Source organism: Cinclus cinclus, chromosome 2 (assembly GCF_963662255.1).
Source record: "Cinclus cinclus chromosome 2, bCinCin1.1, whole genome shotgun sequence".
NCBI lineage: Eukaryota > Metazoa > Chordata > Aves > Passeriformes > Cinclidae > Cinclus > Cinclus cinclus.
Window position 1 is genome coordinate 8007307 of NC_085047.1, and position 12372 is coordinate 8019678.

General features: G+C 35.4%; 1 protein-coding gene across 1 annotated transcript in view; it reads left to right on the forward strand.

Moving 5' to 3' along the window:
- The window catches only part of GBE1 (1,4-alpha-glucan branching enzyme 1), a 134768-nt gene that overhangs the window by 90925 nt on the left and 31471 nt on the right, over nt 1-12372 (forward strand). The window contains exons 11-12 of the mRNA XM_062511525.1: nt 1867-1977; nt 4692-4863. Coding sequence (XP_062367509.1) covers nt 1867-1977; nt 4692-4863 — 283 coding nt within the window. The remainder of the gene's footprint in view (nt 1-1866; nt 1978-4691; nt 4864-12372) is intronic.

Sequence of the window (12372 nt, forward strand, 5' to 3'; positions counted from 1 at the left end):
GCTTCAATAAATATAGTGTGTAGCTAAGAATAATAAGTTAAAAAATTAGCCTACCTTCAGCGTATTTCAGTTTTGTAACTAGGAGTTAGAGGGCCAGTTGAAAAACAGATTTCAAGCCTCTTTTCAGAAGATAAACTTGACAGTGTTTCCAACAGAGGCACCATTATTAAAATCTGGAATGTGTAATTTAGACATTTAGGTACTGAAATACAGTAAGGGCACATTTGTTAAACAACAAATACCTAATTGTGATATTTTGTGGTTTTCTTGAACTTTGGCTTTTTTAGTTTTTTTGGGGTTTTTTGTTTGTTTTTTTTATCCTTACCACACTTTAGGGCAGGCAAGATGAGCAATTTCCTAGGCAAGCAAAATGCAAGTGACCAAGTTCATGTTACATGGGAATAAAAACAGACTGTAGAATTTTACGAGTGCAAAAGATTTACAATCTAATTTAGCAGTCTCTGATGTGGTCTGCTTCATTTAATTTGCACCACTTTGATAGGAAACATAACTGTGCTGCAGTAAATTCTGTTCTTTAACTGGAGAAAATATCATTTTCTCCAGTTTAAGCTGGAAAAATATTTAAGCTGGGAAAACATAACATGGACTTGACATGGGGCACTAATGGGATGTTGAGTGCAAGTCAGTTATGGTTGAGATTCGTAAAAGAGCTTGCAGTGATGCAGGCAGGGAAATTTCTTGTCAAAGAAACTGCAAATGAGTGGCCATGGTAGAGACATGGATTTAGAGAAAGAGGTGATGCCAGAGTTTCTTACCACATTTCTTGAAGGGAAAAATAAAGCTGAGGGGATTGGGAAGGAGAGGTTCTGATAAACAGTTTATTAGCTGTTACCAAACTCACCTAGACTGCTTACTCTCATTTCTCTCTGGTTTTAAAGTACATGCCTGTTAATAGGAAATCTTCTAGGCAACTTGCTAAAGTCAGTTTGAAAACTGAAAAATCTCTAAGAGATTCCATGAACTAATTCTGAGGAATCTGTGAAAGTAAGAAAGATAAACTCTCAAAACAGTGGTTGTACTAGTTCAGATTCAAGATGGGTATAGTATCTAATATGGTGCTACATAGGGACCTCAATGTGTTCAGAGTCAGAATTTATGGACTTAAAAAAAAGAAAATCAACAAGGAAAAGGGGGGAGAAAAGGACTGTTTAGGACTATATGGGTAGTTGCAATTATAAGTTTTGAAGGGTGATATTGGCCATCTTGGTGCTATTGCCTTTTTTTCACTTCTATTTTTGTCTGTGTATTTACATACATGCATTTAAGTTGTAGTGATCAACGGAGGTCTACAAAGTGGTGTAGAACAAGAAGACCAAACTAACACAGAGATCGAGCTAGCTTTAGCAGAGGAAGGAAATAATGTGATATGAGGTAGAAAATTCCAGTTAATAGGATTCAGTTTGAATTGCTAAAAATCAAGAGGTAGTACCACACTGCCCAGTGGTTAAGCTTTATTTGGAAGCTCCCATATGTCAGGGATAGCTGATATTGTGAACCAGGTAGGTTTGTACCCACATATTTCTTCCTTGGTTTTGGTGCAATGCTCTCTTGCAGGTCCTATCAATTACATTATCCACCAGAGGATTCACATAATAAATGGCAGAACCTGTTGTCTGTACTTCCCCAGGGAGGTAGAGGAGAAATAAAGTATTCTAGGTATTATATTTATGTGGTAAACTTGAAAATAATGAAACAATTTTTTGGATCATCAGAGAAAGCTCATCACTTCAAAACTCGGGAGTGTGAGAATAAAGTTCACAATACACTGGAAATTCCTATGCCAAGATAATGTTGCGTGTTTTTAGTTAAAGAAACTTTTCAGTGATCTTTCTTTTATTTCTGTAGATAATTAAGGAGCTGAAAGATGAAGACTGGAATATGGGCAATATTGTACATACATTAACAAACAGACGGTATGAAGAAAAATACATTGCTTATGCAGAGAGTCACGACCAGGTATTTTCAGCTGGTATTTTTTGGGTTTTTTTAGGGGGGCGTTGTTTTGCTTTGCTTTTATTTTATGATCCTTCATTTTAGTAAAAGAATTGTCCCTGGAGTGCATGCGTAATATTGGCTTTCAGTTTTGTTTTGTTTTGTTTTTGAACAAAAAGAAATGAGTCATAGCTTCTTGTTTTGCCTGCCATAGGACATAGGGAAGTGTATAATCCATGCTTTTGTAAATCCTGTTTCCATTAAGGAAACTGGAGCACTGCTTCTGATAAGCATAAACAATATGCCAATTTAAGAAATTTGTTTGTGACTTCTTTTTACTTCATGAAAGTCTTTCCTCTCTGGAAGGATTGAATTTGTCCTCTTTTGAGATCTAAATGAAATATTCTGTAACAGTTTAGTTCAAAGTACATAAATTGTGATAGTTGTGTGTATAGAAAAATTAAAAAGTTATGATGAGTTTGGATAACACTTATGTCCTGCAATCTTTTTAACCCTTGTTTCTGAAGAGTTGAAAAAACCTCCATAATTTCGGAATTGTAAAATTATCAACTTTAAACCTTTTAAACCTATCTAAAAAATGATGTGTGATTTAAGTAACCTATCTTTCCTTTATATAATAGAGGCTGATATTCCATTTCCCTGTACTTTCTATAAAAAAGTCAACAGAAATGTCCAAAACAAGTCTATTTTATAATGTTTTTTTATTATATAGTATATAGTCTATTTGATAGTATATTTTTAAAAGAGCATTCTGAGTTTGCTATTAACTATATCCATTTTGTGTACCTATTTACATTCTAATGTCAGAGTCTGTTACAGTGTTCATGTAATGCATGATCCTGATAAAGAACTTAAGAAATTACTTGGACGTTTATGTTATTCCATGATAAGTTGCTTTCATCAAAGCTAATTCTTCACCTTAAAGCATGACATATAACATTATTGTTGCTGTTCTTTTATTCCATGTTGACTTTTAGCAATTGAGTTGTTTTCCATATCACTTTGCATTTTCAGTTTACAATGTCATACTTACAGAAAAAGATCTCATTTTTAATTAAAAAAAACCTATTATTACAGGCATGTGTCAGGTCGATATGTGAAAAGCAGAATAGAGAAACAACAAGTGTAGATAAAATTCAGTCTGAAAATGTATGAAAAATGCATGTGAGGGTACAATCCTGATTTCTTATATGTTGCAATGGGCTATGAGCTGACTGTTGCCAGTCATAATAGAAGGCCTTGTGCTGTCAAAAAAAGCAGATACAGTCCTGGAACTATTATGAGTGGAACAGAGCAAAGAGCACGATCAGCATGCCACTGCAGTCTTTCCTGGTTTGTGTGCATCTTCAGTATTGAGGACAGGTTTGGTCCTGTATTCTTAAAGGATATACAGCATAACTGGAAAAAAAAAAACACCATGGAGAGAAATAGCAGGTGACGATTGATTTTCATAAGAAAAAACACTGGACAGAGTAAGATTCTTTGGGGTAGCAAAGAGATCATTGAAAGGGGAAATATATCCATTTATAAAATCACAGCTGCCACAGAAAACATGAATAGGGAAACACTTAGCTGCTCTTCCAGTGGAAAGATTAGGGGATATTAAATGGCACTAACAAATGCCACATTCTGAGTCCAGAAAATAGTTGTTCATAGCAGTCTGCAGTCTTGTCATTGTCACATAGCATTTTTTTTTCTTTAAATAGAGTATTTTTTTACTTAAGGGAATAATCTATGTATGCTGTTATATTATCAGCTGGAAAATGAAAGGATGATGGTGCTTTTCAGCTAAACCCGTTTTCAATTTATCTGTATCTCTGGAATTTTGTAAACTTCCGCTCAAGAGAATAAAACAAGATTTGGGCTAATTGAACAAAAATCAACAATTTAAATACAAATGCTCCAAAATGCTTTCCACTACCTGGCTGATAATATATTACATAGCATTTTGTGGCCTTTAAGTAGCAGTGAGCGCTAGCTAGCAAATTACTATTTCAGTTTTTTCTTTTGTGTGAAATCACCGAAAACCAATCGCATTCTTGATTGCATATAAGTGAATGCTTCATACTCAGTCTACATGTCTGAATCAGAGTTTTGTTTATACCCATTTATTTTTACATTCCAGGAACTTTTACTTTAGATGTTCGCTTTCTTTATTTCCTGTTTCCTATACAAATTCCCAAATGGTGGGTCAGTTGTGACTTACTGAGTTGATGCTGATATTTCACATTTGATATCTGTAGGTGAAAAAGTTCTTAGAAGTAGTTATGGAGTTGGATCCCAGTAGGTGAAATGTAGGACCAGGGGTTATAGAGCTGCTAGTCTGTTATCATATACACTCAACCCAGTAACAATGGGGAGGGTTGCAAGGGGAAAACAGACAATTGGAGCTGACATCCAGTCCGGGCTCAGCTCATGGATATCCCTGCCTCAGTTTTTGGCAGCAGACCAGATCTATATTGCACATCACACAATGCACAGATGCCATGATCAGTATGCAGGGTCCCCATGACCTGATGATTATCGGCGGTGGCAGGACGTTTCCTTCAGGAACAGGGACTGGATAATGCACACTGAGCCATGTCCTTGGCTCCTCACTGATCTTGCAAGTCCTCCTGCTATGATACAGACCACATGTTTTAAAAAAAGCCCCAAAACTTGGAAACACTTATATTGCACCCAAGTTTTTTCTTCAATGTCTTTTTGAACTGTTCTAGGCCCTGGTTGGTGATAAGACACTGGCCTTTCACCTGATGGATGCAGAGATGTACACAAACATGAGTGTGCTCATGCCTCTGACGCCAGTTATTGATCGTGGGATACAGCTTCATAAAATGATTCGTCTCATTACTCATGCACTCGGAGGAGAGAGCTATCTGAACTTCATGGGTAAGTAATCTCAGGAAAAAGTCTCTCATTTTCTCATCTACAGAATGCATGGCAGGGAAATAAAATGACCCGACATTGTCTTATATCCACGGTATTTATCACAGTTCTGAAATTAGGAGCATAAATGCTTCTATAGATTTATGACAAATGGTAATACGCGTTGTTTTTCTGTCTGTAAGATGATGTATGTGTGGTAAGACAAGAAAATAAAATAAAGGTGGTTTCTAACTGTAAGAGAAATAACTTTTGCAACTCAGACTAGTGTTTTAATTGTTCTGCAAGTTTGTCAGGTGGTGAGTAGTGGCTCACACAGCTGGGTTGTATTTAATCTCTATCCTTTTATTCCCTTACATTTTTTAGGGTAACAATAAATTTACTGAAGATAGCACTGTGCTTATTTCAGCTGTTAATTGTCAGGAAATAGTCTGGAATCAGTTGACCTATTTCATTGCTTCTTAGTGCTTAATGAGGTAGGCCAGGGCAAATGACAGACTCAGGAGGCACATTCTTCTGTCAAAGCACAGAAATTGTAAGAGTTAGTGGTACTTTCTTCTGGTTCGTAGACTGTAAAATAAAACTGTTGCATTGCTTCCTAAGCACATTGCTACAAGTAAGTTCAATTGTTAGTCTAATTTAATCAGCAATGACAGTTTCATGTAGTCATCTTAAAAGTTGAATATTCTTAGCTTTATCAAAAATTCCAAAGCTATTTATGCTGTATGTTCTTTGCCACATTCATTCATTTAATTTCTTTGCAAAATAGTTCTTAACTTACAGTAACAATTTTGTAATATAGTCTGACAAGTTCTGTATAGCATTTGTGATAGTCTCATGGGGAACAAAAAACTGAAAGCCTGCTACAAAATCACCAACAATTTTCTGATGACAGAAGTCTTAGCTTAGTATTTTCTTCTACTTTTGTGGTTAAGTGTTTTGTTATACAAAGTTTAAGGGGACTGTTGGAGCTGTATTGCCCTTCTTCCATAGTAGTGTATTTAACATCATACTTTCTGATTAAAACCTGGAGAACATAAGACAGTGGTGACGCTGGATTTAAGCTTGCCTGTACTGGTACATACTCTCTTACTTTGTATAATGAGAAAACTCAGAAAACACTGTGTTGATTTTCTTAAAAAGAATTGAAGCAAATCTTCTGTTAGCGCAGAACAAACTAATTCACTGTATGCAATACTAGTAAAATTATTATTTCCATTAAAATGCAGGGATTTTGTTGTTTGGTTTTGGTTTGTTTTGGGGTTTTTTTCCCCCAAGTGTGAAGAAGAGTTAGTGAAATAAATATTTATGAAGTGTGCAATCAGGCACCAAAATGTTCAAGGTATGAAGTGTACGCTTCCATTCAGACTAGCGATGCTACAATAGTTAAGGAAACAGGTGTTTACTTAATACTCCAGTTAAAATGCAGGTGTCTTTGCCCCAGATTGACTTAGTCAGATTAGAAATATAATCAGTAATGCAATGTGGCGTGTTAAATCCAGTGTGTCAATGCTGGCTGATTGAGCAATTAATATTGGGTATCTCTGAGTACTGCAAGTGGTTCAGTAACTACATTATAGTTTGCTAGATGGAAAAGGTGAAAAGATTGTAATAACTGTTGGAGGAGAAAACATAAATTCAGAATGCTGGCAATCCTGCAGACTTAAAATTCAGGTTGCAACATACTATCTAATTAAGCAAATACAGTGACAAACGAGTTCTTTAACTTGCAGGTTTGTGTGAATGCCAAAGGTAAGGGAAGTAGGGTGGAGGAAGGAGTAGAAATCTTTCACAACACCTGGAAAAGGCTTTCCAGGTGCTTCTGAGCTTCCCTAAGACCTTCCATTAAGAGCATTAAGAGTCTTGTACTTTCTGTCTCTGAAAACCCAGCAAAGAAACACCCTGCTTTCTGCATGCTTTGCTCACCTTAAGGAAAAACAAACCTCATCTAAAAATGTGTTGTGTCAGGAGTAGAAATCTGTATTCTCAGATATATCCTGGAATCTCTCTTTGAAGATCTGGAATAACCTTTAATGACACACATGTTGCAGCATCGTTTGGGCTCCATACCTGCAAGCAGATACCTGTTGACCAAAGTTGTGTATCAAACACTTGATTGTAGCTTTCTCTCATCTTTCTCACATTTCACACTGGATAGTTCTCTGTCCTTCTTACTTGTATTTCTGAGAAACCACTGTAAAAATCCTGAAAGCTGTTGTTCTTATTTTTCATGTTTCTGGGTCTTTAATTTTCACGGGAGGCTTTTCTTTTTCTTCCCATTTGCTTATACCCCAGTATTGGCAATGAGTGTTGTATGCAGACTTAAATGCTAATAGGAAAGTCATTTCAGTAAATTGGTTCCCTTGTAACAAAAACCTTTGGGAGCATTCTTTCCTTCAGTCTCTGTTTTGGTTTTATGTGCAGCTTTCCAGGTGATCTCTTGGGCTTCGTGTGTGCATTTGGCATGGAAGACTTAACCTAGGAAGGGAAAAACTCCATATGCTTGGCTGAAAATGAGAATAACAATGATAAATGTCCTGCAGCAGTGAATGCACTCTCTGGAAGGCCAGTTTGTTTTCTAGCAATAGTAAATAGTAGCAATTGTTTTGAAACTTTTGCTGCATCTAAATTCTTTTCTTTCAGAGCTGGTAGAGAGCAACAATCCTAATGTGGCTGTAGATTGTGCAACCCAGCTCCTGTTTTAGGCAGATTGTAATACTGAGACAGGCCAGTTATGAGTCAGAAGTTGTCACAGAATTTTTGGAAGTCACAAAAATTGCAGGTTCTTCTGCACAATGCTTTAGTTAGGAGCACGTTTGCTTCTTAAGGCTTTTCTTTCTTTACTGAATTTCTATGAAGGCCTTGACATAGACAGTACACATTTCAGTGTCTGAGCTTTAATGACACTTACAGACTCAAGCAGTTACAATGTGTTTATATTAAATAGTGAAAGCAGTCTTTTTAATTGTAAATAATAAAGAAAAACCTCTCCTTACTCAAGTATTTTTGTTTATAGTTACAGAAATATTGAAATATCATACGCATCTAATTAACTTAAAACCAGAAAATTATATGCAAAAATATTTAGCTAGTAGATCTCTGCCCTCCCTAATATCAGGATGTGAAAACAAATACAAAATAAAAAACTTGTATCTGACTAAAATTCTTAATTGTTGTTTTTAGTCCCCTACAAGATAACAAAAGGGCTTGAGACTGGGCATAATTCCTCAAGCAGTAAACAAGGACTAATAGAAGTTGTTTTAAGGCTTCTAGAGTATTACAGGAATCTTCTGATCTCAGCTTGAAAATAAAGCAGCCACTGTTGTTACCCAGCAATGTGTAACTTCAGCATAAAGACTCACACATATTTTCTGAAAATAATACTTGAACTCACCATTACAAAACTGTTATGTCTCTACATCCTTACATTTTCTTTTTGCTTCATTTTTCATTCTATCCCTGAAGACAAGCTGTAGACAAGGGTAATTGTTCTTTGAATGTTTCTTTTGTATTTTCTTGTTCATTGCACGTGCCCTGCAATTAGGGAAACCCTACAGGACATGTAAAAAAGCAGTGCCAGTTCTTCATTGGACTTGTTTCCATGGTCTCTCCTTACCTTGCAAGATACATTTCTGTGTCTAGATTTAGGCAAACAAGGGTAGTTGTTTTATTGCCCTGAATATGCATACCCAAAGGGCCTTAAATGGACTTGTGGTTTCATGAAACCCTTCATAGCGCAAACACTTACTGTTTTCTGTCACTGTTGGGTCTTGCTTTTCATCTTGCTATCCATAATAATTTCCTTAGCTCTTTTTTTTTGTTTGTTTGAAATTAGCTTAAGCTAATTTCTATTGATTTCAGTGGCGATTAGTTCCTACGTGAACCTCTAGGACTATTTTTCATGACTCTCCCGTATTAAAGCAACTCTTAATGAGACTCCAGAGACCAAGTTTCACTCCCTGAAAAGCAACTTTTGAGACTACATATATATATATAGTTAGGAAGTTATTTGAAGTAACTAGAACATGTTTTGCAATCATGAGCATTGACTGATGGTGTTACTGTTTGGATTGACATTTGCTTGTTTCACTATTATCTAATTTGTCTGTTAAGTTTCCTCTTTCTCACTTGTTAGATCATTTACAAAGCAGTTTTATCCACCTTCTCTAGTCTTGGGTTTTTTTTTGCATGCAACAGAAGAGTTCTCATGATAAGACCTTGTTTTTCTTTGACCTTAAAAGTAAAATGCTATGCATCATCTATTCCTCTGAGTATTTTAGAGAGAGAAACTTAGATTATTTTTCCAGCTATTTACTTTTAAACTAAGTCATTTCATAACAGCGGGCTCCTGGAAAAAATACTGACAAAAAAGAAAAGAAATGGTAGAAAACTGTATCAGTAGTACCAATGTCAGTGTGAGAACACCGTGTACCATTTTCTTTAATAATATCAATTAAAAACCTGAAATAAAAATAGTGCAGCGTAACTGAAAATATAAACAAGAATGTTGCTTTAAACAGAACCTGAACTACTCTTTCTATTGCTGTCAATTCTATATGAAAATGAATTGTATCAAGAGCAAGGATATTTAGTTTAAGCCAAAAGGAGTTTGTTTCTCTTTGGCATATCGCATTTTTATACTTTTTTTTTCTGTTCATTTTCTTATGCTTCTTACATCTGTGTACTGGTTACAGGGTGGCTTTTTTGTTATCAAGGCCATCATCTAAATTGTGGCCTTGGGAGAGCATATGCTCTCCAAAGTCTCTCACTTCAGCCAACTCCTCTGGATAAGCAACCTTGAAATGCTCACTTGGTACAGAATGCAGCTGTAGGAGAGGTAGTTTGAAGTCATCCTTCTTAATACGCTTGCCTAGGATAGGAGAAAAATGTGCTGCCAGTTCCAGTAGGTGCTTTAATTCCACAGCAGCCTGACAGAAGACAATTATGTTCACTTTAAAGTAGAAAACAATGATGTAATCTGAAATCTCACCTACAGTTTCTCAGAGACTTAGTGATAGACCACCTACAACTTTGTTGCATGATATTCCATGTGAAACCCCACTCAAAACTTGGGTTGGGCAGTGGCAGTGGGAGGAATCCAAATTTATATATTAGTCTTCATAAATCACATTGACAGTCTCTTCTGCAAGCTCTAGAGGTTCAAACTGTTAATATTTATTAATTTAGACTTGATTGAAGCAAGCTTCATTTCTACACTTGCTCAAAACACTTTAGAGTGACTGGGAGAAAAACAAAGAGAAACTGTCTCATAATTCAAAACTAAATCACACAGAGACCTGTCTGATCCCACCCCTCCACAAATTAAGTATGTCCAAATATTAGGGATCTGTTGTGTGGGTTTATTGTACATCCTTCTTGAAAGTGTAGGGAACAGAGCACTATACATGTCTGTGTGTGTTATTTAAATACATAAATAAAATCCTCAGCAGCAGTAATCTGTATGTGGTGGTGCATCTGTGTCCACACTATGACCTCTCAAGGCAGAAACCTTGAAACAGAAACCTTCACAGTCGGCAGCGTCCTCAGAACTGCTTGAGAACCAACAGTTGGTGCAGCTGTGTTCATGGAGTGAAATCCAGGTAGGATTTTCCAGGATTGTAGAGGAAATATTCTTCATTGAGTGCACAAGTGGCACTGTTTTTCTATGAGTAATGCTGATGTTTCCTTAGTTTGTACCCACATATGCTGGCTATTGGCTATGACTGCATTGCCAGTGCAGATGATTTATGGTATATCAAGGCATTCTGACATTGCACATCAGTTACAAGGTGTTGGGTTTTTTTAAGGATGGGACTGCTATTTTAAAATCTTATTTCTTTTATTTATTGTTATGCTTAGTAGCATCATTTAACCATGGCATACTGTTGTTGGAACTTCTGCTAGTGTCTCAAGCGTTGTTCCTAGGGCTCCATCTGTTGCCTTGCATATTGTATGGCTTGTACAGCTCACAGTTCAGACTTCTGACATCTCCACTATCAATGTGTGAGTGCATGCAGCCTTGTCTGCTAATATAATGCATGATGTGATGTGAGGGCTCACCAAAGAATTATGAAGGAAACTGTAAAATAAATCTTTAAGTTATTATAGTTATAAAACTTCTGATTCTGTTTGTATGGCAGCCTACAGTTTTGCTGTTTTGTTGTTTTATTTGTTGTTGTTTTCAAGAACACAGAAATAGGTCTCTATATATTATAATTTTATATAACTCTACACTGTATATCATAACTGTACTTTGTACTATAACTTTCAGCACAGGTTTTATAGAGGAAATTCTCTTTTCAGTTGTTCAAAAATGCAATATAATACAGAAATTATGACAAACTCATATCATTATTAAAAGCTTTTTTCACACCTAGATTTCTGACTCTACAAGACATTGCTGTTATTCTCTCCTGTCATAGTTGTTGTTTGTTGTTTTTCTCTCCACAGCTATAAGATTCAGAATTTCTTTACAATAAATTATAATTAAACTATTTACCCATGACCTTAATTAGTTTTACTTAGCTGACATTTATGGAATAAAATAATTAAAGATAGATTCAAAGACTGAATTATATTTTGTTTTCATTCTCGTGACTTTAAATTCAAATGAGTTTAAAATCAACAGATTTACCTCACTTTTAGATTTTATTGCTTCCTTTATTCAGAATGTAAGCACTGTACTAAAGGCTCTGTCTTAAATTTAAAAAATAAAAATAAATTTTAAAAAATTTTAAAAAAATACGTCTTAAATTTCTTGGAGGCTGTGCATATAAACGCACAGTTTTATACATAAGAATCTGTTTTGATTAAGCATTCAACATTGTCCAAAATGAGGATTTGAGTAAAAGACAGAATATTTTTGCCTAGTAGTATGAAACTAGGCAAAATCTTAAAAATTTGATAATGTATAGAAACATTTTTATATTTACATATGCAAATTTTTCTGTTTATATGTGCATAAACGTTCATTTGCATATGATTCATTGTTTAAGCAATTAAATAGCCATCTTACACTTCCTTTGCTGTAGTTAACTTTGATTCAGGCAAAATGCTTTTAATATCTTCTGTTTATATACACTTCTTGAAGTGCTTGAAACTGCTACATATTACAGTGGCTTGAAAAATTTCATGAAGCTTAGTTCAATCTATGAAGAATTTGTTCGTAATTAGTGCTTCAGAAGAGCCTTCACACTGTAAGACATGTAAAATCCCTTATTGAGATGATTTTGCTCAGATTTCTGCTTCTTGTGCTGTCTCCATGGCTGAAAGACACAATGCAAAACTGAAAGGAAATTAAAAGTGTTTTCAGGTTTTCAAGTAAATATTAAATTGATCTATGAATAAAAGTGAAGCCAAACATTCAGGTCTCCATTATAATTTACCTTTTTGAGAGATTAGACTTCTTTTGAGGGGGATGTTCTCTCTGGAGTTCAGTAAGTTCATGTAATAAGACACAGTTTTCACTCAGAACTTGGCCTCTGCCATGTCACAGAACAGGCGAGTAAAGTTGAT